The sequence below is a fragment of the Oncorhynchus kisutch genome, linkage group LG10 (assembly GCF_002021735.2).
Source record: "Oncorhynchus kisutch isolate 150728-3 linkage group LG10, Okis_V2, whole genome shotgun sequence".
NCBI classification, from domain to species: Eukaryota; Metazoa; Chordata; class Actinopteri; order Salmoniformes; family Salmonidae; genus Oncorhynchus; species Oncorhynchus kisutch.
The window spans coordinates 44,221,216-44,247,615 of NC_034183.2; the positions used below are offsets into that span (position 1 = coordinate 44,221,216).

Sequence of the window (26,400 nt, forward strand, 5' to 3'; positions counted from 1 at the left end):
TCTTTTAATGTTCTGTACAGATGGAGCGAATGGGGTCATTATGTTAACTCCATTTTGATAGGCACACAATGAGAATACTGACCCACACACACACACACACACACACAGCTTGCCAACAGCTGGTCTGACTCCTAACCATAATCACAGTATCTACTGCATCGCCACTATCTGTCTAAACATGGCCACCTGTTCTGTCCGTCCTATCAGGTGGCCAGGAGGAGTACGTCCTGTCCTACGAGCCGGTCACACAGCAGGAAGGTAAGACGCAGCTTACATTATCATCTCTGTCACACATCTGACAGCAGAAGTATCACAGGATAGCTCAGCTCTCACTGCCCCATTAGAGTTAGTTATCTCACTTGGTTATGGTATCTTAGTTGGTTTGTTATCATAGTTAGTTATCTTAGAATTAGTTACAGTGGCTTGCGAAAGTATTCACCCCCTTGGCATTTGTCCTATTTTGTTGCCTTACAAGCTGGAATTAAAATAGATTTTTGGGGGGTTTGTATCATTTCATTTACACAACATGCCTACCACATTGAAGATGCAAAATATTTTTGGGGTGAAACAAACAACAAATAAGACAAAAAATCAGAACTTGAGCGTGCATAACTAATTCATCCCCCCCAATGCCAATACTTTGTGGAGCCACTTTTTGCAGCAATTACAGCTGCAAGTCTCTTGGGGTATGTCTCTATGAGCTTGGCACATCTAGCCACTGGGATTTTTGCCCATTCTACAAGGCAAAACTGCTCCAGCTCCTTCAAGTTGGATGAGTTCCGCGGGTGTACAGCAATCTTTAAGTCATACCACAGATTCTCAGTTGGATTGAGGTCTGAGCTTTGACTAGGCCTTTCCAAAATATTTAAATGTTTCCCCTTAAACCACTCAAGTTTTGCTTTAGTAGTATGCTTAGGGTCATTGTCCTGCTGGAAGGTGAACCTCCAGAGATTTGAGACTGGGATGGAGGACTGAAACAGGTTTCCCTCAAGAATTTCCCTGTATTTAGCACCATCCATCATCCCTTCAATTCTGACCAGTATCCCACTCCCTGTCGATGGTTTTCTCAGGTTTGTGCCAGACATAGTGTTTTCCTTGATGGCCAAAAAGCAACATTTTTGTAATCTGACCAGAGTACCTTCCATATGTTTGGGGACTCTACTACATGCCTTTTGGCGAACACCAAACATGTTTGCTTTTTTTCTTTAAGCAATGGCTTTTTTCTGACCACTCTTCACCAAAGCCCAGCTGTGGAGTGTAAAGGCTTAATGTGGTCCTATGGACAGATACTCCAATCTCCGCTGTGGAGCTTTGCAGCTACTTCAGGGTTATCTTTGGTTGCTTTTTTGCCTCTGACTAACCCCCAATGTTGTGGGGGTGCTCTGCTGCATGAGGGACTGGTGCACTTTACAAAATAGATGGCATCATGAGGAGGGACAATTATGTGGATATATTGAAGCAACATCTCAAGACATCAGTTAAAGCTTAGTCGCAAATGGGTCTTCCAAATGGACAATGACCCCAAGCAAACTTCCAAAGTTGTGGCAAAATGGCTTAAGGACAACAAAGTCAAGGTATTGGAAAAGCCCTGACCTCAATCCTGTTGTGGGCAGATCTGAAAAAGCATGTGCGAGCATGGAGGCCTACAAACCTGACTCAGTTACACCAGCTCTGTCAGGAGGAATGGGCCAAAATTCCCCCAACTTATTGTGGGAAGCTTGTGGAAGGTTACCCAAAACGTTTGACCCAAGTTGAACAATTTAAAGGCAATACACTCGATTAGTATTTGGTAGCATGTAAACTTCTGACCCACTGGGAATGTGATGAAAGAAATAAAATCTGAAATAAATTATTCTCTACTATTATTCTGACATTTCACATTCTTAAATAAAGTGGTGATCCTAACTGACCTAAGACAGGGAATTTTTACTAGGGTTAAATGTCAGGAATTGTGAAACTGAATTTAAATATATTTGACTACGGTGTATGTAAACTTCCGACTTGTGTACTGAGACAATTAGATTGCACACAGATGTGGACTTTATGTAACTTCTTAAGGTAACTGGTTGCACCAGATCTTATTTAGGGGATTCATAGGAAATGGGGTGAATGCATATGCACCTACTACTTTTCAGTAAAAAAAAAATTGCACATTTGAAACAAGTTCTTTTTTTCACTTCACCAATTTGGACTATTTTGTATATGTCCGTTACATGAAATCCAAATAAAAATCAAATTAAATTACAGATTGTAATGCAAGGGGGTGAATACTTTTGCTTATTCAAGGGCAGTATTGATACAGTAGATCCGTCTTGTCTGTCAAGTGAACTACACACGACCCGTCATCATCCTGGGGCCAATGAAGGACCGTATCAACGATGACCTCATCTCAGAGTTCCCTGACAAATTTGGATCCTGTGTCCCACGTGAGAACCAACATTTTTGTTACATACACAATTGTATGTTTTTATTTACATTTTAGTCATTTATCAGACACTCGTATCCAGAGCAGGTTACAGGAGCAATTAAGGTTAAATACCTTGCTCAAGGGCATATTGACAGATTTTTCACCTCGTCGGCTCAGAGTTATGAACCAGCAACCTTTTGATTACTGGCCCAACGTTCTTAACCACTAGGCTACCTGACATCCTATGTTAACCCTTGTCTTGTACCTAGAGGTGTGATAACGAGTTTGCAAGAGTTGTCGATAATTAAATGTATCAAACAAAGATGACTACATTTCCATGAAACAATCTGTTGTGTTTTCCAGACACGACCAGACTAAAACGGGATTACGAGGTGGATGCCAGAGACTACCATTTTGTGGTGTCCAGGGAGCAGATGGAGAAAGACATCCAGGATCACAAGTTCATCGAGGCAGGCCAGTACAACAACCACCTGTATGGAACCAGCATCCAGTCTGTACGGGAGGTCGCTGAGAAGGTGAGGAGAGGAGGATGTGTCAGCATATGGCTGTTGTGATGTGATGAGTTGTCTTATCTATTGCTCTTTATGTCCAGGGGAAGCATTGCATCCTGGATGTTTCAGGCAACGCCATCAAACGACTACAGTCGACCATGCTCTACCCCATCGCTATTTTCGTCAAGCCCAAGTCTGTGGAGAATATCCTGTAAGTTGTTTTGATTCAACATGTCATTTTAATATTAAGAGGCCAAAGCAATGGCAATTAAGAGTTCAGACTCAGTGTTTTTTTATTCAGTCACCTATTAGCTGTACATAGGGCAATGTCTTAGTCATTCTTTCTCGCGCTCTCTCTCCTCCCTATAGAGAGATAAATAAGAGGCTAACAGAGGACCAGGGGAGGAAGATGTTTGACAGAGCCATAAAACTGGAGCAGGAGTTCACTGAGCACTTCACTGGTGAGTCCAGCCCCCCACACCAGTCCATTCTCAACCTGCTTCATACACTACATCTATTTCTGCACTTAGCATGATGACACGTGTCTGTAGCAGATCCCTGAATTAAATAATGGGCAAAATACGGGAAAGCCTGTCCTTCCTATAATATATACTGAGTATACAAAACATTAAGATCACCTCTTTCCATGACAGACTGATTCGATGAAGCTGTGATCCCTTATTGATGTCACTTGTTAAATCCACTTCAATCAGTGTAAATGAAGGAGGCAGGTTAAAGAAGGATTTTTAAGCATTGAGACATAGACATGGATTGTGTATTTGTGCCATTGAGATGGTGAATGGACACGACAAAAGTGCCTTTGAGCGGGATATGGTAGTAGGTGCCATGCGCACCGGTTTGTGTCAAGAACTGCAACACTGCTGGTTTTTTTTACGCTCCGCTGTTTCCTGTGTGTATCAAAGGTCTGTCACCCAAAGGGCATCCAGACAACTTGACACAACTGTGGGAAGCATTGGAGTCAACAACGGACAGCATTCCTGTGGAACGCTATCAACACTGTGTAGAGTCCATGCCCCGTGAATTGAATTTGTTCTTAGGGCATGATGGGGTGGTGCAACTCAATGTTAGGAAGTTGTTCCTAATGTTTTGTGTACTCAGTGTATGCATTTAGTATCTTTGAGATGTAGTAAGTAGCCTTGTTCGAGCCTTGGTTTGTGCGAGACGGAACGGCTCATACGATCAGGAGCCTATATCCTGTTTCTGTAGCATGAGGCAGCTTAATCCTAAATTCCTAGACCGAACGTTAGTCTATCACTGCGATGTAGTGATGTGTTTAATGTATATCCCCTCTGTGTCGCTGCAGCTATAGTCCAGGGGGACTCTCTGGAGGAGATCTACAACACGGTGAAAATCATCATCGAGGAGCAGTCAGGACCCTTCATCTGGGTGCCTGCCAAGGAGAAGTTGTGAAAGGAGTGAAAGGAGGACAGAAGAGAGTACCCTTATTTTCTTTAAGTGGTCTTCATGTCTTCTCTGATTTTACGTCTTTTTATTTTTACCAACCTGGCCTGTTGTGACCGCTGGCCCTCTTGCCCGGAGCTTAGCACCCCCTCCCCCCCTACACATACATGCATGCATACATATATACACACACGTCTCCATCTTTCTCTCACACACAAACACCACCCTGCTCCCCTCTGTCACACTGGCTAGAGAGCTGATCACGCGTTGGAGTTTGATGATCTATCTTTCTCTCTCTCTCACACACACGCACAAAATGATTTAATGCTGTCTTTCTCTCACACACAAACATACACTCTCTGGGGTTTTCTTGGGCTGTCTCTGACTGGTGTCTGGACCTTGTCTCTGTATGTTTTTCATGCTTATGGGGGGATTTGTTTTTGGTACAATTCCTTAATGTTTAAGGAACATGATTTTAGATGCAATATTAATTATATATTTTTTCCTTTTTTTCATGTATAGGTTCGTCAAAGGAAATGACATGAGGCAAAACTTTGCACGTTATAGCTTTAAAGAGCATGTTTCGGACATGTTTTCTTGTCACGTTTTTGTTCTTTATTTCTCATTTGGACTTGTATCTGAACTGCATTACTCATCGCCATTATTTTTCACATGTTGTATATCCATGCACATCAATGTACGTCTCTGCTCATCTGAAGCAGCCATGCATACCTGTTTTAGTCTTTTCGAACTGCGTCGAGGTAACTAGGTGAGTAGTTTCTATCATTAGCCGCCTTCGTTCACTACGATCCATGATGGTTTTAATCTATTCATGTCACTAAGCTTTTGGGGGGGTCTACTTCCCGACCAGAAATAGAGTGAATGAATGAATGGCTGTTTTTGAACTGACTCCAGGTGTCCATGTATTAATATTAGGAGCAAAACACTGATGCAAAATAATGAGTTGTACACTGAGATTTTAACTGATATTTAAACCTTCAGTCTGCTGCCTATTTTGTTATAATGAAATGTCTATATTGAGCTTTACTTAAACTCTTACAGATATGGGGAATTATTTTCTTTGTTGTTGAAGGTACTGTTTATGAATATTAATATATAACAGTACCAGTCAAAAGTTTGGACACCTACTCAATCCATGGTTTGTTTTATTTTTTATATTTTCTACATTGTAGAATAATAGTGAAGGCATCAAAACTATGAAATAACACATTGAATCATGCAGTAACATAAAGTGTTAAACAAATCTATATATATTTGAGATTCTTCAAAGTAGCCACCCTTTGCCGTGATGACAGCTTTGCACACTCTTGACATTCTCTCAACCAGCTTCATGAGGTAGTTACCTGGAATGCATTTCAATTAACAGGAGTGCCCAGTTAAAAGTTAATTTGTGGAATTTCTTTCCTCAATGCGTTTAAGTCAATCAGTTGTGTTGTAACAAGGTAGGGGTGGTATACAGAGGATAGTCTTTTACCAAATAAGGCTAAGTCCATATTATGGCAAGAACAGCTCAAATAAGCAAAGAGAAACAACAGTCCATTACTTTAAGGCATGAAGGTCAGTCAATCTGGAAAATTTCAAGAACTTTGAACATTTCTTCAAGCGCAGTCACAAAAACCATCACGTGCTATGATGAAATTGGCTCTCATGAGGACCGTCACAGGAATGGAAGACCCAGAGTTACCTCTGCTGCAGAGAATAAATTCATTAGAGTTACCAGCCTCAGATTACAGCCCAAATAAATGCTTCAGAGTTCAAGTAACCGACACATCTCAACATCAACTGTTCAGAAACGATTGTGTGAATCAGGCCTTCATGTTCAAATTGCTGCAAAGAAACCACTACTAAAGGACACCAATAATAAGAAGAGACTTGCTTGGGCCAAGAAACACAAGCAATGGACATTATTAGACCGGTGGAAATCTCTCCTTTGGTCTGATGAGTCCAAATTTGACATTTTTGGTTCCAACCGCTGTGTCTGTGAGACGCAGAGTAGGTGAACGGATGATCTCTGCATATGTGGTTCCCACCGTGAAGCATGGAGGAGGTGTGATGGTGTGGGGGTGCTTTGCTGGTGACACTGCCAATGATTTATTTAGAATTCAATGCACACCTAACCAGCATGGCTACCACAGCATTCTGCAGCAATACACCATCCCATCTGGATTCTGCTTAGTCCCACACCTCCAGGCAGTGTAAGTCCCATCTGACCAAGAAGTAGAGTGATGGAGTGCTACGTCAGATGACCTTGCCTCCACAATCACCCGACCTCAACCCAATTGAGATGGTTTGGGATGAATTGGACCGCAGAGTGAAGGAAAAGCAGCCAACACAAGTTCTCAGCATATGTGGGAACTCCTTCAAGACTGTTGGGAAAGCATTCCAGGTGAAGCTGGTTGAGAGAATGCCAAGCGTGTGCAAAGTTGTCATCAAGGCAAAGGGTGGCTACTTTGAAGAATCTCACTTTTGAAGAATCTCAAATATAAAATATAGGATAGGAATATGGGTTAAGTTTGGTAACCAGACACACAAACCCTGACTCTGAACTCCAGTGACTGGCTGAGGTGTAAACTGTGTGTTGGTGAAGCAGTGTAAACTAACCAATGTTGTGGCAGCTGGTTCTTTCCCCCTGTCCATTCCACTTCCCCGTTAGTTTTCTTTTTCATGTGATGTGCATGGTTTTTAAAAGCAATGGTCTTTATTAAATAAAAAGACAAGGGGGAAAAAAAACACAAAAAAAGGAGCCTGTTCACCAAGGATTGTGACAAGGTCATATCTTCAAGCTCTGCGTGGGGATCATCCAGACAAACACAGCAGAATTGTGTACACACACAGCAGTAGACAGTCCTCAAGTGTGTTCGTATCTGAATAGAAAAGAGCTGACAGCGCTCTCCAAAGCGCAATGCCTTTACATGTCCTCCGGATGGCGCCGTGCTGGAATCTTCCCTCCTGCTTCCACAAAGATGATTGTTTTCTATACAACTTCTTCTTCTTCATCAGATCACCACAGCTTTCTATGTCACTTTTGGATTCGAGTCTGTAAATAATCCCCTTCCTGATTCATTCCATTTGTTATGAAAAGAACTGCCAATAAACCCTTTCTCCTCATTTGCAGTGTTGTGTGACTACATTGCGGTGTGATGTGTCTCTCTCTGCCTCTACTGATACTCTTAAGCTAATGGTGTCCTGTTTTTTAATTGAGTTAACTCTACTCAGACAGAAACAATATTGTCAGTGTGATTCAGAGGTTCCAGGATACACAAAAGCATTAGCATACACCAAAAGTGACAAATTAAAAGCGATAATACTTTTTCCCAATACTTTGGGTCCTTTGTGGAGATAAAAATACTTGCTATCGTATGTGCTTAATATATTCTTGGAATTCATTCATCGCAGGCATTTTATCCACCGTTTCATAATCTCCTAGGGAAAATGTATAACGTGTAATCTATTTTTATTTTGTGGGTGTGTGACATGAACATGCCTGGTGTGTGTCTGCTGTTTTAAGAAATGTCTCAGTCTGCTAGTGTGATTGGCTACAAAATATAATCAATGAGAACTTGGCACACAGACTCTCTCAGGATGTTAACGGGTTCATGTCCTAACTGTAGGGTAAGCAACATTTATTTCCTGTTATGAACAGCTGAAGTTTGATGGGGCAATAAAGTACAGGAATCTGTAAGAGGTCAAAGCTTGTGCAAGGCTACTTACTTATCTGTAAGTGGATGTAGATGGATGGAAATAAGTCAGGTAGTTGATATGTAGTACCACCGGACAGGAGACATCTGATTATTTCATGATGTAGTCTGTTGTTGTCACGTTCTGACCTTTATTTCCTTTGTTTTGTCTTTATGGTCAGGGCGTGAGTTGGGGTGGGCAGTCTATTTGTGTTTCTATGTTTTTTCTATTTCTGTGTTTGGCCTGATATGGTTCTCAATCAGAGGCAGCTGTTTATCGTTGTCCCTGATTGAGAAGCATATTTAGGTAGCCTGGGTTTCACTGTTGGTTTGTGGGTGTTTGTTTCCTGTGTCAGTGTTTGTGCCATACGGGACTGTTTCGGTTCGTTTATATTCACTTTATTTTTTTTGTATTTCATAGTGTTCCGTCTTTTCTATTAAAACATGGACACTTACCACACTGCGTATTGGTCCGATCCTTGCTACACCTCTTCAGACGAAGAGGAAATCTGCCGTTACAGTTGAGTATACCATGTTCAGTCCCAACATTCAGACCAAGAGGATTATTGAACAAGACAAATAATAAAAAATAAAGTGTCATTTTAAAAGGTTCAGTAACTTTTTGTTCAGCTCACTGTGCAGAACATCTGGTGTTTCTCCTTGTTCCCTGAAGGGACTGCCGATCCCACTTTTGGAACACCAGCTCTGAACTGATCTATATGTCCCCAAAATACTGTGCCTTGCAAAAGTATTCAGACCCCTTGGATTTCTTCACATTTTATTGTGTTACAAGGTGGGATTAACATTTATTTAATTGTCAGTTTTGTCAACAATTTACACAATACTCAAAGTGAAATTATTTTTTATATATATTTTTTAGATTAATACAAATAAAATAGTAATTGCAAAATTATTCAGCTCCTTGAGTCCATATATGTTACAAACACCTTTGGCAGTAATAATAAGCTGTGAGTCTTCTTGGGTATGTCTCTAAGGATTGTGCAATATTTTCCTATTATTATTCTCAAAACTCTTCAAGCTCTGTCAAGATGTTAAGAATCATGGCTACTGTATTTTCAAGTCTTGCCATAGTATTTCAACGCTGTAACTTGTTATCTTGGTAAGCAACTCCAGTGTAGTGCAGTGCCTTGTGTTGTACAGTTGAAGTCCGAAGTTTACATAAACTTAGGTTGGAGTCATTAAAACTCATTTTTCAACCGCTCCTCAAATTTCTTGTTAACAAACTATAGTTTTGGCAAGTCGGTTAGGACATCTACTTTGTACATGACACACGTAATTTTTCCAACAATTGTTTACAGACAGATTATTTCACTTCGTTCACTGTATCACAATTCTAGTGGGTCAGAAGTTTACAATACACTAAGTTTACTGTGCCTTTAAACAGCTTGGAAAATTCAAGAAAATGATGTCATGGCTTTAGAAGCTTCTGATAGGCTAATTGTCATCATTTGAGTCAATTGGAGGTGTACCTGTGGATGTATTTCAAGGCCGACCTTCAAACTCAGTGTCTCTGCTTGACATCATGGGAAAATCTAAAGAAATCAGCCAAGACCTCAGAAATAAAATTGTAGACCTCCACAAGTCTGGTTCATCTTTGGGAGCAATTCCCAAACACCTGAAGGTACCACGTTCATCTGAACAAACAATCATACGCAAGTATAAACACCATGGGACCACGCAGCCGTCATACCGCTCAGGAAGGAGACGCGTTCTGTCTCCTAGAGATTAACGTAATTTAGTGCAAAAAGTGCAACTCAATCCCAGAACAACAGCAAAGGACCTTGTGAAGATGCTTGAGGAAACAGGTACAAAAGTATCTATATCCACAATAAAAAACGAGTCATATATCGACATAACCTGAAAGGCAGCTCAGCAAGGAAGAAGCCACTACTCCAAAACTGTCATAAAAAAGCCAGACTACTGTTTGCAATTGCACATGGGGACAAAGATCGTACTTTTTGGAGAAGTGTCCTCTGGTCTGATGAAACACAAATAGAACTGTTTGGCCATAATGACCATTGTTATGTTTGGAGGAAAAAGGGGGAGGCTTGCAAGCCGAAGAACACCATTCCAACCGTGAAGCACGGGGGTGGCAGCATCATGTTGTGTGGGTGCTTTGCTGCAGCAGAGACTGGTGCACTTTACAAAATAGATGGCATCATGAGGGAGAGAAATTATGTGGATATATTGAAGCAACATCTCAAGACATCAGTCAGCAAGTTAAAGCTTGGTTGCAAATGGATCTTCCAAATGGACAATGACCACAAGCATACTTGCAAAATGGCTTAAGGACAACAAAGTCAAGGTATTGGAGTGGCCATCACAAAGTCCTGACCTCAATCCTATAGAAAATCCATGGGCAGGACTGAAAAAGTGTGTGTGCGAGCGAGGAGGCCTACAAACCTGACTCAGTTAGGAGGAATGGTCCAAAATTCACCCAACTTATTGTGGGAAGCTTGTGGAAGGCTACCTAAAACGTTTGACCCTAGTTAAACAATTTAAAGGCAATGCTACCAAATACTAATTGAGTGTATGTAAACTTCTGACACTCTGGGAATGTGATGAGAGAAATAAAAGCTAAAATAAATAATTTTCTCTACTATTATTCTGACATTTCACATTCTTAAAATAAAGTGGTGATCCTAACTGAGCTAAAACAGGGATTTTTACTAGGATTAAATTACAGGAATTGTGAAAAACTGAGTTTAAATGTATTTGGCTAAGGTGTATGTAAACGTCCAACTTCAACTGTAGGTTACAGTCCTGTTGAAAGATGAATTCCTCTCCCAGTGTCCGGTGTAAAGCAGACTGAAGCAGGTTTTGCACTAGGATTTGCCTGTGTTTAGCTCTATACATTAATTTGTATCCTAAAAAACTCCCCAGTATTTTCTGATGCCAAGCATACCCATAACATGATGCAGCCACCACCATGCAAAAATAATGAGGCAGTTACTCAGTGGATTTCCCCCAACATGGGGCTTTGCATTTAGGCCAAATGGTGTATTCCTTTGTCATGTTTTTTCGCAGTTTTACTTTAGTGCCTTGCTGCATATAAGATGCATGTATTTCGTTAATTTGTGTTACCTTTTCACTTTGCCATTTAGGTCATTATTGTGGAGTCACTACAATATTATTGATCCATCCTCAGTTCTCTCCCATCACAGCCATTACACTGTGTAGCTGTTAATAAATCCTCCAACAGTTTGATTCCTGTCCTGCAGCTAATTCAGAAGGACGACTGTACCATTCAGGTGTCTGGGTGGTTTAATACATAATGATGTCTTCACTATTATTCTACAATGTAGAAAATAGTAAAAAATAAATGAGTAGGTGTATTGAAACTTTTGACTGGTACTGTGAAAATCTATCTCTTCTCTAGGTTACTCAGGTGAGTTGTGGGAAATTGACCTACAGTCTAAAGACTTCCAGCTCCTATGCCCCCAGAGCTCCAGGGTGGAGGTGACCCAGTATGGCCACTGTAACCTGGCCCGGGTCCCCTCCCACGTCGTCATGGTACGGCCGACACCAACATCTACACACTCTAGGGCCTGCTAGACAAAGCACATGTAAGACAGACTGGGCCATTGTTTGGTTGACTGACTGTACACATGTAGCTAAACATATAGAATGAAATAAATACCCCAACGCAGCTTTCCCCGTTTCTGGTGAATAAAATAATCAACTAAATCAGTGCTAAGAGGCTAGCAAGCACCTCATACAACACTGTTGCAAGGGGCATTCGCACCGGCATGTCATTATTATTTTTTTATTTTTTATTTAACCTTTATTTAACGGTGACGGCCTAGGAACAGTGGGTTGCCATGTTCGGGGGCAGAACGACAGATTTTTACCTTGTCAGCTCGTGGATTATGTTCGCTAATTGCCATGTCAGGGTGACATCCAGATGGTAACCAATACTACAAGTTACTTATCCTCGCCCATTGGAATAAACATTGTCGTGGGAATATTGGTTAAATAATATCTCTCAGGTACTGGAGCCTGTGAATTCAAATAGACTATATTACAAAGTAACAAGCCAAGTTGGTCCATGGAGCAACTCGGCTTGTTACTTTGTAATAAAGTCTATTTGAATTCACAGGCTCCGGAGCCAAATCAGAGCAAAATCAGAATATCACTGCACAATGCAGTATGACCCCAACCAAGACCATTTATTAGAACAACTTTGGATAATAAATGCCAATGGAAAATCAGTACCAATTGTCTCAGTACATAATTATAGGGAAACAGGGGGCACCAATGGGTGTAATGGACAGGGATGGTTCAGACTTTGGTGGACAGATTTGATAATATTTCTGATTCCGTTCCACACATTATTACATTGCTAGTAAATAAGGGAGCTATATCAAAGGATTTACATCCCATGATGAAACAAGCAAAAAAATAAGCAAGTGGAACAAAACAGACAATCTGTTATCACTCTAAAGATAAGGCTTTTATTCAAATACTGGCCACAACAGTAATGAATGGGGACCCAAATGAGGTAGAAGTTACAGCTAACCAGCAAGTACAATTAGGAGAAGGGATAGCACCAGACAACCAGCAAAGGCAGGAAATGGAAGAAAGTGTACCGAATGAGGCATGGTCACAACATGATACTGATGTTGAATTGGTCAAATCAGCAAGTCATGTCTGCATTAAAGTAAAACCAGACGCTAAACCCCCTGGAAAGCCCAATTCTATATGAAACCAGAAGAAGGTATAAGCATGACTATTGAAGGGCTAATAGAAGCAAGGGTATTAATAGAAACACAGAGCTGCTGTGATACACCTCTATTGCCAGTCCTTAAAGCAGATGGAAAGAAATGGAGACTGGTACATGACTTTAGAGCTGTAAATGACATAGCACAGGACTGGCTTGCGGAAGTTCCAACCCTCACACGCTGCTGACCAATGTTCCCCCAGGTGCCAAGTACCTTACAGTGATTGATTTATGTGGAACATTTTTTAGTGTGCCCCTGGCGGAGGAGTGCATATCTCTGTTTGCATTTACGTACTAAGGAACAGTAAACATATATACTGACTCAGAAAAGTGATGGAACACACAAATTGTAAAAATTAATGATGGCATTGATATATCCTAAAAGGTTAGTGATAATAAAATGCCAAGCACATAAAACATTTAATGACTTCATTGTTAAAGGAGATAACGCAGCAGATGAGGCAGCAAAAGCCCCAATGGTTATCATTGAATTTATACCTCAGCCAGATGACATAATTAGAATACAGGAACAATCTGGGCTCTGTGAGCAATCCATGTGGCACCAAAGGGGGAAAACCAAAGATGGCAAGGGACTATGGAGATCCCATGAAGGAATCAAAATAGCACCCACTATTTTGCTTAATTTGCTTATTACTGATGCACATGGTTTTGACCATTGCGCAAGGGGGGAAGTGATAGAAGAGATAAGAAAAAGAAAAAAAACAAGGATACTGGTCACCATATCTACAGGCAATGGTAGATGATGCACTAATGAGATGTGAAGTATGTGTGCAAAACAATGCACGAAAAGGGATAACAACACCCCTAGACACATACCGGGACCCAGAAGGACCATTCCGACATAGTCTATTACTCTATGTTGATATGATAAAGAAGGTAAATGGTAAAAGATACACGTTGGTTATAATAGATAGATTTCAGAAGATGGGTAGAAGTACCATCAGCAGATCAGGAACAGTGATACCATTTTTTACCAGAGAAGTAATACCCAGAATAAATGGAACCCTCAAGGCTAAACTGAATAAAAATCTGTGCTAGCGCAAAGCTTAATTGTGGATGCACTAACACTTGCTCTAATGAGTTACCGCACGCAAACTAACAGAAATACGCATCTAACCCAGCATGAAATGCTTACGGGTCGACCCATACCAGTGCCAGTTCTAAGAGGGCCCTATAAAGGTCCCTCATTAGAGTGATTAGAAATGGAGTTGAAAGCATATGTGAAACAACTTCTATACATGAAGTTATTTAGGAGGTTCCCGGTCCGATGATCCCAGGAGATCGGGTCTACAGCCGAGTGTTCCGGAGGAAGTGTAACGAGCCAAGGCGAGAGGGTCCCTACAAGGTGGTCCTAGCGACACCAACAGCCATCCAGGTGGAAGGAAGCACTACGTGGTACCATCTAAACCACTGCACCAGAATTCTGGAGGGAATCGGCAAACCAGCGAGCCATGAGGAAGCTAAGGATATTGATACACCAGGCAGAAGCCAGGAAGAATCAGAGGGAGAAGAGGACAGAGAGTCAACAGGCACACTTTCCTGAACACCCAGGGAATCAGAGGAGGGGGGAGAGTGACATGTGCACTGTTATTGATGGGACATCTACTCTGGCAGACTCCCCAAACACAGGCGATGATGGAGGAGAAGGAAAAACAACAGGAAATGGGTGGGATTTCCCCACCATCGACTTCTCTGCCCTCTCACGGTCCTCCTAACAGGGATCTGGTAAAAGAACAAATATGGAGGGAAGTAGAAGAAAACGACTGGTATGAATGGGCTCAATATACAGCATCTAAATTAAGACAGACAAATTGCTTACTGTGTGCGCCTTCTCCACTGAAAGAATAAGCGGTCGTACCTAATCCTTATTATTATAGGGACTGTGTTGACCTTAATCAAAACCTTTGCTATTTGAGAAGATCATAAAGGCGTCATTGTCCAGTTGAATGTGTGTCATATTTGGGTAATCCACACTATCAGAGATACGACAACCAAACAGGCTAGGGAAAATGTCAAGAATTGGATGTACAGGTGGAAGCACAGAAGTTAGAGACCCCACATGAATATTGAAAAGATTATAAACAACCTTATGAATGTTTTAACAGCACAGAAGGACAGCATGAGATGGGGAAGTTTAGAGGCACGTGGCACTTGACTAAATAACACCAATTGGAATGCAAACACAACAAAAAGGGCTACGTATCAAGCAGCCGGAAGTTGGGTGGGAAGAGTAATTACTCACGATAATTGTCAAAATCATACTCTAGCACGACCATTAATTGCACCATATGAAGAACAGACTGTGGTAGTGGCAAGATTTCTTCTGGGTATGCGGAGGGAAAATATGAAGGGCAACATTACCGAAGGGATGAACAGGCCTTTGTGCAAGGGTTAGGTTGATTCAACAGATAACTGTCACCGAATGGAATTCTAGTGATACTAAGCAACGAACTACAAAACAGAGTAAGGAGAGAATATAAGTCTAACCACAAGGTCTATTTAGATGCAATAGGACAACCTAGAAGAATCCCCAAGGAATACAAAGCAAGAAATGATTTTAAGTCAGGATTTGAATCAATATTTCTCTGGATAGCATCAAAGAAAATCTAGAATGGAATAATTATATTTACTATAACCAACAAAGATTCATTAATTATACCGACTCTGCATTGACAGCTTTGGGAGAACAAGTACAGGCCACAAGCAGAATGACATGGCAGAACAGGCAGGCAGGCCTTGAATTGGCTTTTAGCAGACAAAGGTGGAGTTTGTGTTATGTTTGGAGATGAATGCTGCAACTTCACCCCCAATAACACTGCCCCAGATGGTTAATTTACTAAGGCAATGACCAAGCTGAAAGGACTACGACAGGAAGTAAAGGACAATGATGGACATGATTCCTATGTTTGCGACTGGTTGGACTCAATCCTGGGAAAATGGGGAGCAATGTTTGCAAAAATGGCAATCATGATTGCCATAGTGGTAATGGAGAGTGGTATTCTGTTGTGTTTGACCTTTTCTGAAATCTCTCCTGATCCGAACCACAGTAAAACAGATGACTGTACAGACAGTCGTTACCAACCCACCTGTGGAGGTGTGGCCTGTCGCTGGAGCTCCAGGACAATACACCAACAAAAAGGGAAAACCATGTAATGCTAAAGGAGGACCATTGGACTGTCCATTTGGAAGTCCTGAATGCATATGGTGAGTAGCTCCAGGTGGAGGATGGGCTTGTCGTGTCTATCCGGAACAACAACAGTTGCTGGAAACTGACAGAGATGGTGATCTTCTGGACACGTACCTAGTACCCGAACTATATCAAAGATGATGAGGACCCTAACCCTGATTACAGGTTCTGACCAAATGTAGGAGTACATCTAGAGCATAAACCATGGCCAAAAAGAGGGTATTGTAAGTGGTGCTCAAAGGGATGCAAAGAAAGAGATTGACATCCTCATCCTCTTGAACCATTGGATTGTGCAATGTGTCAAAGGGGTGATTTCCCCATTGTGTTGTGATGAAGAGTGTGTTTAGTGAATATACATCTATTCAGTATATCAATTGTTGAATGATACTATAAATGATGTTAGACCTTCTGAGTATTTGCTTTGTCTAAACATGTATGTAAGATAGGCTTTTTCCGGCTACAAGAGTCCACGGACCATGCCCTTAATCCTCCGACAGGTTTAACACTTATGCTAAAATGGTTGTTGGAGAGAGGTTCGTGAGGGAGGGCCACATGTTTAGGTGTCATATTGAGAATGATATTATAAGGATTTGCGAGGTTGAGATGATTGTTTTTATTGTATTCTACATAAATGAGAAAACCTCTGGCAAAGCAATGCATGCACATGCTTATACACTGTATGATAAAGGACAATTGTCTGGAGGATGGATCTTTTACTTCTTTCTAGCTATATGTGAAAGGAGAGATTTGGTCCTGATTCCCCAGTATGGATGAGGAAGAGGAGCAACGGTTGATAAGGAGAAAGGGAGGCAGATTGTCTCCATAGCAATACATACAGAAGGTGCTTCTCCTTCTCACTTGTACTGGATCAACTTTAAAGGTTTTACTTAGTACGTCCCAAAGGGGAGGAACATATGGGTGTTTTCTGTTAAGAGAATGTGTTTCTTGTTAAAAGGCTGAACAGCAAAAAAGGGAGTAATCAAAGGCACTATGTGTAATCTGGGATTAGGTGTTTTATTGGTATAATTCTATAATGGCCTATAGTTATCTGTACTTAATCCTATAATGGGCCGAAGTAATATTATAGTCCGATAATGGCATGTAACAATCTTAGAATTGCCTATAGTAATCCGTACTTATTATTTGTTGGAAATAATGTATAGGCGCACCACCAATATAATTGATCCAAGGAACTGGAGGGGAGGGGAAACCCCGCCAAGAGAAACTTAGATTTGGAAACAATGGTGGAGTAAAGACGAGGGGAAATGGTTATTAGCATAAAGTGGAGGGACTATGAAACTTGAATAAAACATGAATCTGTATAAAAGGAGTGGACTGAGTCCGGCAGTTGCTCCATGGACCAACTCGACTTGTTACTTCGTAATAAAGTCGATTTGATTTCACAGGCTCCAGTATCGGAGAGATATTATTGTACCAATATTTCCACAACATCATCACTTTCTTTTACAAGTTAACTAGTGCAATGCTGATGTTGTTGCCAGCTAGTCACCATAAACTAGAGTGCCTTGCAAAAGCATTCATCCCCCTTGGCGTTGCATTACAACCTGTAATTTAAATGGTTTAGTTCAGTTCATTTCTAAACATGTCAAAGAGAGTAACAAAACATTAGGTAGATGTTTTTTTGTTTTTTTTATTGGCTCAAACTCCCCATCACACTGTCAACTTCATCACAGTGTCAAGGGATCAGGAAGTTAGACCTCTAACCCATCGGGAGAAATCCCAGTAATCCAGCAGACCCAATCTGGTGAGATTTCTAACGAAACAGAACAAAACAAGCAACACAACAGTACACTCCTACATGTATCACTCGATACACTCCTTCATATCACTATTCCCCCATTTTAGACACAAAACTCACAATGTGAGTAATGTGTTAAAATAACAAAACACCACTACTGGATAAAAATAAAACACTTTCAAATAACAAAATCGAATTAGAATCACTACCCATAATAACTCCATAAAGAAAATAAATGTGTACCCATACAGTCATAGAAAAATAGACTTAAGACAGCCTACCCTTATTCAAAGGCAATGCCCTCTCCTTCTTCCTGTTGATCTGAATCACAGATAGTTTATGGTTCATAGCCCTTCATCACAATTATTAGTATTACTAATGACCTTCGAATCAGTATTACAAATTACCTTAAAATTCATCGTCCTAATGGCTTTCCAGACAAACATTTCATACATTTTGTATCCCATGTTCACATTTATTTATTATAAAAATGTAAATGTGTTCAATTAAAACTCTGAAAATAAAAATCATCAAAACCACCAATAACTAATAACATATGTCCATTCAAATTATTAAAAGCCAATGTCTTCATTTCAGTCTACCCAAACACTATTACTCTATATTATTTATAACAATTTCTTTCACACTTATTAAACATCCATGACTTTGAAATTAACATGTAATGCCCAATTAAAATCCATCCGTCAATTCATAAAGGGAAAAAAAGACATCTAATAGTTCACAATGATAGAGCCTCCTTCTGTCCACAACATCAATCCATTGCTGTTGTAGCCTTGTTATCATGCAATAATTAATACCCATACTTAGTTATCAACTATGATCATTGTCACAGATCCATAGCAATTTCCCATTTGCTATTATTAAAATTAATTATATTTAGTAACTGTCCCTTCTGATTTGGCTACAGGTAATAAAACAAACACTTGTTAACAAACATATATTCAATGCATATCTATCATTATTATTTGATTCAGTGATTTAAATTACGACATCATTCCTCGGAGCCTATTATGTCAGGCGATTAAAGAGTCATTCAAAATCGAACTAAGCAAGCTGTAAAATTGTCCAGTTTATATCTTAAAACAAAACACTGGCTGCTATAACTTTCTAAAGAAAAAACACATCCATTAACTCAAAACCAGATCTTGCGCCTTCTAACAAAACCAAATGATATTTTCTCATTGCAACATATTTAAATAAATTTACTGCGTCACATTAGCTCTGCAAAGATAATTAGCTTAATGGAAATGACACGGTCTTCCTCCTCTTCATCTGAAGAGGCGAGAAGGATCGGAGGACCAAAATGCGGCGTGGTATATGTTCATGGTGAATATTTAATTAAAGAAAGTACTGAACACTGAATACAAAAACAATAAACCAATAACGACCGTGAAGCTATAAATGAGACCTGTGCTGACACAAGCAACTAGCATAGACAATCACCCACAAACAGTGCAACCCAGGCTACCTAAGTATGAGTCTCAATCAGAGACAACTAATGACACCTGCCTCTGATTGAGAACCATACTAGGCCGAAACATACAATTCCCCAAATCATAGAAAAACAAACATAGAATGCCCACCCCAACTCACGCCCTGACCATACTAAATACATACAAAACAAAGGAAATAAAGGTCAGAACGTGACAGGAAACCCTAATTTGGCGTTGTATGACCTATAAGTTACGTCAAGATTCCATCTTAATTCATGTAGCTGTAAGGGAAAAGCATCTATTCAATAAATATAGCAACTCATCTCTTACTGCAAAAAAATACATTTTCAGGCCTTAAGGGCAGTTGTCTCTAGTTGTATTATCCGGAAACAGTCATATAATGCTTTCATAAACTTATCTCTTATCAATCCATAAAGGGGACCAACCCAGAAAAAAGGTGTATTTACTATTTTCGCACCCGATGTACGTCTACATCTGGGGGAGCAAGTTAGTATATTATTCATAATGTTGTTCCATCATTCTTCATCAAATCTCTAGTAATCGATTATACACAAATATTTTTTTCAATATTTTTTTCTCGTATCTCCACAGAATCAATATATAACGTAGAAATCTTAGGTACTCACATTAATGAACCACTCCATGTGCATTTCCAATGACTCTCCATCCATACTACTCCCAGCAGAACCCAAAATGTTAGTTTCCCGGGACGCTGCCCTGCGGATCATAGGAATACTGCTCCACCTGTATCCTCAACGTTTCTCTAGACTTCCAGAAATTACAGACTTGTCGCTACTGTCTAAAATAACATGGCACGCTCAATACCACCCTGTGATATTCTATGATGGGCAGTAATGGACGGAACCACAAGATAACGGCATAAATCAAAACTTATTATTCACATTTAAATCAGTTTATTATACAAATTCCAATCTCTTAAAACGCAATTTTATATATGTTATTATCCAAACTTCAGATCAACATTTATTTCTACACTCACAAAACTCTCATATCACATTCACAACTCTCATATCACAAATCTGACGTGTTTCCACTAGTCACAAGGGATCGCACAGCCACAAATATAGTAAAAATTTATGAAAACAAAAATGTGCTTTTTGGTGTTAATTTAAGGTTATGGTTAGGCAGTGGTGTAAAAAGTACTCAATTGTCATACTTGAGTAAAAGTAAAGATACCTCAAGTAAAAGTGAAAGTTACCCAGTAAAATATTACTTGAGTAAAAATAATTTGGTTTTAAATATACTTAAGTATCCAAAGTAAATGGAATTGCTTAAATGTACTTAATTAATCTTGATACTACCTATCCCGGGTCTGGGAGCGTAATCATCAACTGCCACTAATTAGCATAACGCAAATATTCCTATTCATGAAATCAAAAGTGAAATATATTGAAACAAAGCTTAGCCTTTTGTTAATCACCCTGTCATCTCAGATTTTGAATATGCTTTACAGCCAAAGCAAGACAAGCATTTGTGTAAGTTTATCGATAGCCTAGCATAGCATTATGACTAGCTAGCAGCAGAAAACCTGGTCACGAAAATCAGAAAAGCAATGAAATTAAATTGTTTACCTTTGATGAGCTTCGGATGTTTTCACTCACGAGACTCCCAGTTAGATAGCAAATGTTCCTTTTTTCCAAAAATATTATTTTTTTAGGCAAAATAGCTCAGTTTGTTCTTCGTGTTTGGCTGAGAAATCGACCGGAAATTGCGGTCACTACAACTCCGAAAAAAATATTCCAAATTAGCTCTATAATATCGACAGAAACATGGAAAACGTTGTTTATAATCAATCCTCAAGGTGTTTTTCAAATATCTATTCGATAATATATCAACCGGGACTGGTGGCTTCTTAGTAGGATAGAGAGAAACAATGGCCGCATTTGTCCTTTACGCACAAAACACTCTGAGAGACTTCAGCTGACCACTGACGCAATGTTGACGTTCAGGCTCGTTTTTCAAAATAAAAGCCTGAAACTATGTATTGTGACACTAGACACATTAGGGAAGCCATAGAAAAAGGAATCTGGTTGATATCTCATTCACTGCTCAATAGGGATGCATAGGAATGCAGAGCTTTCTAAATAAGAGTCCCTTATACTTATACTCACAGACAATATTTTTGCAGTTTTGGAAACTTTAGAGTGTTTTCTATCCTAAACTGTCAATTATATGCATATTCTAGCATCTTGTCCTGACAAAATAGCCGTTTACTTTGGGGACGTTATTTTTCCAAAAATGAAAATAGTGCCCCCTAGATCAAAAGTAAAAGTACAAACCATTTCAAATTCCTTATATTAAGGAAGAATTTTATATTTTTATGTTTAATTGACAGATAGCCAGGGGGACACTCCAACACTCAGACATAATTTACAAACTAAGCATTTGTGTTTAGTGAGTCCACCAGATCAGAGGCAGTAGGGATGACCAGGGATGCTCTCTTGATGTGTGTGTGAACTGTCCAATTTTCCTGTCAAAATGTAGCAAATACTTTGGCAGTCAAGGAAAATGTATAGAGTAAAAAGTACATTATTTTCTTTCGGAATGTAGTGAAGTAAAAGTAAAAGTTGGCAAAAATATAAATAGTAAAGTACAGATACCACAAAAAACTATTTAAGTAGTACTTTAATGTATTTTTACTGAAGTACTTTACACCACTGTGGTTAGTAGGCATAAAGTTAGCAGTGTGGTTAAGGTTAGGTTTAAAATAAAATTTTAAGAAGAGAAATTGTAGAATTCAGTGGAGGCTTCTGAGGGGAATACGGCTCATAATAATGGCTGGAATGGAGTCAATGGAATGGTATCAACCACATGGAAATCACATGTTTGATACCATTCCAATGACTCTATTTGAGCCGTTATTATGAGCCGTCCTCCCCTGAGCGGCCACCACCGGTATAAATATGCAGGGTTAATTACTTTGTGGATGTGGTAACTAGTGACGATCCACTCCCCACTAAATTGGCAACACTGGCTGGCAGTAATGCACCATAACGTTGGATCTGGTTCTACCAAATATATTTATAAATAACCCAAGATTGTTCATCTGTGTGGTTTACAGTGGGAGAAAATGAAGCATAGTGGGCAGAAAAAGCTAAGAAGTGGGCAAAGCCAAGCACACACTAGCGAGATCTTATTGGCACGTTGTAGCATTCCTTGCATATTTCCGCTAGGGAACGCCTCTACTGTGAAGTCTGGGTGTGCACAAACTCAATTCGACGTTGCACTCCTACACAACGCACTTAAAAAAAACAAATACTTTGGCAAAGCATCAAGTCTATAAAACTTAGTGCACTGTGTTCGTCAATTTTTTAGTTTTGGGAATAGAAAAATGTATTACGATCAGATGTTTACTCGATGACAAAATTAGCAGAATGTCGGCCAAATTTCAACTAGTTCCATCTTCTCCCACTGGACTGGACTTCCTCTCACTAGCATATTTGGTGGTGAGAAAATGGATACTTCATCTTTATAGCCCTAGTGACGTGTCTGGGTTACCCCTTCTCTCTGTGGTTTTAATGTTGTTAGCATTGGAGCCATCATTGTTAGCAAGAACAGTTTACATTTCTCCATTTCATCTTTGAAACACGATGTCTATTAAATTAAATGCGTTAATCAGTGATGTAAGTCGCTACGTTGATGTAAGTCAATATAGACCAGCATTATAAGGTAAGAATGGTGAAATCAAGAATCGACTGTATACTTTTGCCAGTTAACTATCGTTTGTTAACTAGCTAACGTTAGCCCATGATCATGACTCTTAGTTCCATTACATTACACATAAAGTCATTGGACGAAGGCGTCTTCTGTACGTGGGTGTTTTGTTAGGGCTAGGCCCCTTTTTTCTCCACTTCCTGCCTGAATGACGTGCCCAAAGTAAACTGCCTGTAGCTCAGACCATAAAGCCAGGATATGCATAGAATTGGTTACATTGGAAAGAAAACACTTTGAAGGTTGTAGAAATGTTAAAATAATGTCGGAGAATATAACACAAGATATGGTAGGATAAAATCCAAAGAAAAACCAACCAGAATTTATTTGAAAGACCATCCTGTTAGAAAGGCAAGAGAAAGGTCATATTGAAAATTAGCTCCCCGGATGCAATTCCTATGCCTTCCACAGGGTGTCAGCAGTCTATGTTCAAGGTTTCAGGCTTGTAACTTCAAAAACGAATAAAAAATAAGTTTTAGAAGAGGGACACCGTCTTGACATTACGCACCTGCTAAAATCGGTTTCCTTATTGAACATGCTTCTTTCCTAAATAAATATTATAGTTTGATTACATTTTAGGTTATCTATCTATCCTCTGATCGTCAAGGCGAGAATGGAGTTGCCTGCGCGTGCAATTACAAACAAGGAATTGTGGTCCAACCCCAAACCAAATAAAATTTGATTTTATTTGATTTACTGGCGTTTACCTCAGCTCATTGGCTATCTACCCAGCTAGATTTCAAGAAGATCAGTGGTCATTGGGCAGAAATATAGTCAATCAATGAAGCTTCGCTATAATTATTGGTGTGTAAGGTAGTAATTTATCGTTGTCTTCAAATCAGCTCACTTCGGTCAATACTCCCTGCAAAAAAAACAATCACGTTTGGCTGTGTTGCAAACATCCAGAGGAACGCACTGAAACCCACCATGACTAGATAAATGATTGTTTACAGGGGCGAATCACGCCGAATGCTCCGTAAAAAAATTGATGGAGATGGAATTCACGGCACAAACCGTTTACAAAATGTTTAGATTTAGGCTATAAAAATTGATTTTATCAAATAAAACAGCACTTCATTTGATCAATGGGACACAGGGAGAGAAATAAGAGCAAGATATCAGAATGTAAGTCATAATTTTACCTTCAGATGTGAATGTGTAAAAACTCATGGCGGAAAATGTTTCTGTTCTTGATTGCTCTTCTCAAACAAAAGCATGGGATTTGTTCTCTGTAATAGCGTTTTTAAATTGGAAAACGTAGTTTGATTACCAATTTTCTAATCTTTTGAAGGGTGTAAGACACTTGCATTTTCAAGAATGTTTAATGTTACGAAGTTTTATTTTTAGTTGTCACTCTGAAATTTCCCCTGATGTTGGTCCCTGTACAGGGATCGCAGCCATAACAGGTTCTGTATTGACGCTTTGCTTGTTTGATGGTTGGTCTGAGGGCATAGCAGGATTTCTTATAAGCGTCTGGATTAGTCTCCCGCTCCTTGAATGCGGCAGTTCTAGCTTTTAGCTCCATGCGGATGTTGTCTGTAATCCATGGCTTCTGGTTGGGATATGTACATACGGTCACTGTGGGAATGACGTCGTTGATGCACTTATTGATGAAGCTGATGACTGAGGTGGTGTACTCCTCAACGCCATTGGATGAATCCCGAACATATTCCAGTCTGTGCTAGAAAAACAGTCATGTAGTCTAGCATCTGCGTCATCTGACCACTTCCTTATTGACCAAGTCACTGGTACTTCCTGCTTTAGTTTTTGCTTGTAAGCAGTAATCAGGAGGATATAATTATGGTCCAATTTGTCAAATGGAGGGCGGTGGAGAGCTTTGTATGCATCTCTGTGTGTGGAGTAAAGGTGGTCTAGGATTTGTTCTTCCTCTGGTTGTACATGTGACATGCTGGTAGAAATTAGGTAAAACTGATTGAAATTTTCCTGCATTAAAGTCCCCAGCCACTAAAGAGTGCCGCTTATGGCCTTATAGAGTTGGTTGAGAGCGAGTGCAAGCTTTGTTCTGTGGTGGTAAATAGACGGCTACAAATAATATAGATGAGAAGTCTCCTGGTAGATAGTGTGGTCTACAGCTTATCATAAGGTACTCTACATCAGGTGAGCAATACCTCGAGACTTCTTTAATATTAGACAACATGCTAGAAACATGATGTCATGTTGCTAGCTAAACGGTTAGCATAACAGGCTAATTAATTCCTACCTTGCTTGCCATGGCTTTAGCTAACCAAGCAAAACAGACGACAGGTTTGGTATGATGTAGCTAGCTAGCTAGCTTTCAATATGACCTGACCAGCTAAAATTCCTGCTAGCTATCTAGTTTAAACTCTGCTTAGCATTCGAGGGCTGACTGTTCTCATACAGGTTTGTGTAGTGCAAAAATGAATGAAGGATCCAACTATGGTGGTATGTAATTAATGTCATGTCTGACTACTGCAGTACTGCTTGTCCATGTGCTAGCTAATAGCAACAAACCCAGGCGGGCTGTCTAAATGTTGTGTCAACATCCAACAGAGATCAGCTTGGTGGTTGCATAGTAACGGCATCTCCAGCCATAATTCTAATCGAGCTGGCACCAGTTGTGAAACTGGGCTGCTCTGTCCCGGGTTTCCCTTGACCTAGCTCAAATTTGAGAATTCCATTTGAGCCAGCTTTAATTTGGGTCTAATTTTAAGTGCCAGTGGAAACTGAGCTTTATTGTCCCCAGCACAACGTACACCTGTGAAATGATCATGCTGTTTAATCAGCTTCTTGATATACCACACCTGTCAGGTGGATGGATTATCTTGGCAAAGGAGAAATGCTCACCAACAGGGATGTAAACAGATGTGAACAAAATCTGAAATATGCTTTTTGTGCATATGGAACATTTCGGGGATATTTTATTTCAGTTCCTGAAACATGGGACCAACACTTTACATGTTGTTTATTTTTGTTCAGTGTAATTAGCATAGGTGTCACATTCTGACCTTTATTTCCTTTGTTTTGTCATTATTTAGTATGGTCAGGGCGTGAGTTGGGGTGGGCAGTCTGTTTGTTTTTCTATGATTTTGGGATTTCTATGTTTCGGCCTAGTATGGTTCTCAATCAGAGGCAGGTGTCATTAGTTGTCTCTGGTTGAGAATCATACTTAGGTAGCCTGGGTTTCACTGTTTGTTTGTGGGTGATTGTCTATGTTAGTTGCTTGTGTCAGCACCGTTCTCATTATAGCATCACGGTCGTTATTCGTTTATTGTTTTGTATAGTTTGTATTCAGTGTTCAGTGCTTTCTTTAATTAAAAACTTCATCATGAACACATACCACTCTGCATTTTGGTCCGTTCCTTACGACGATCGTGACAGAATCACCCACCAACCAACTCCCCCTGTTTACCGTAAGGAGCCATGGATGTTATCGGAGTCTGAGAGGGTCGAGGAGTTATTGGACA

At 39.9% G+C, this 26,400-nt stretch overlaps 1 protein-coding gene across 1 annotated transcript in view; it reads left to right on the top strand.

Moving 5' to 3' along the window:
• LOC109897228 (discs large homolog 1-like protein) overlaps positions 1-5,545 on the top strand; it is a 221,195-nt gene extending 215,650 nt beyond the window's left edge. Inside the window, exons 16-21 of the mRNA XM_031833735.1 lie at positions 208-258; positions 2,325-2,426; positions 2,771-2,943; positions 3,021-3,130; positions 3,289-3,380; positions 4,244-5,545. Of these exons, the coding sequence (XP_031689595.1) occupies positions 208-258; positions 2,325-2,426; positions 2,771-2,943; positions 3,021-3,130; positions 3,289-3,380; positions 4,244-4,350 (635 nt within the window). The 3' untranslated portion in view covers positions 4,351-5,545. The remainder of the gene's footprint in view (positions 1-207; positions 259-2,324; positions 2,427-2,770; positions 2,944-3,020; positions 3,131-3,288; positions 3,381-4,243) is intronic.
• Positions 5,546-26,400: the final 20,855 nt, after the last annotated feature.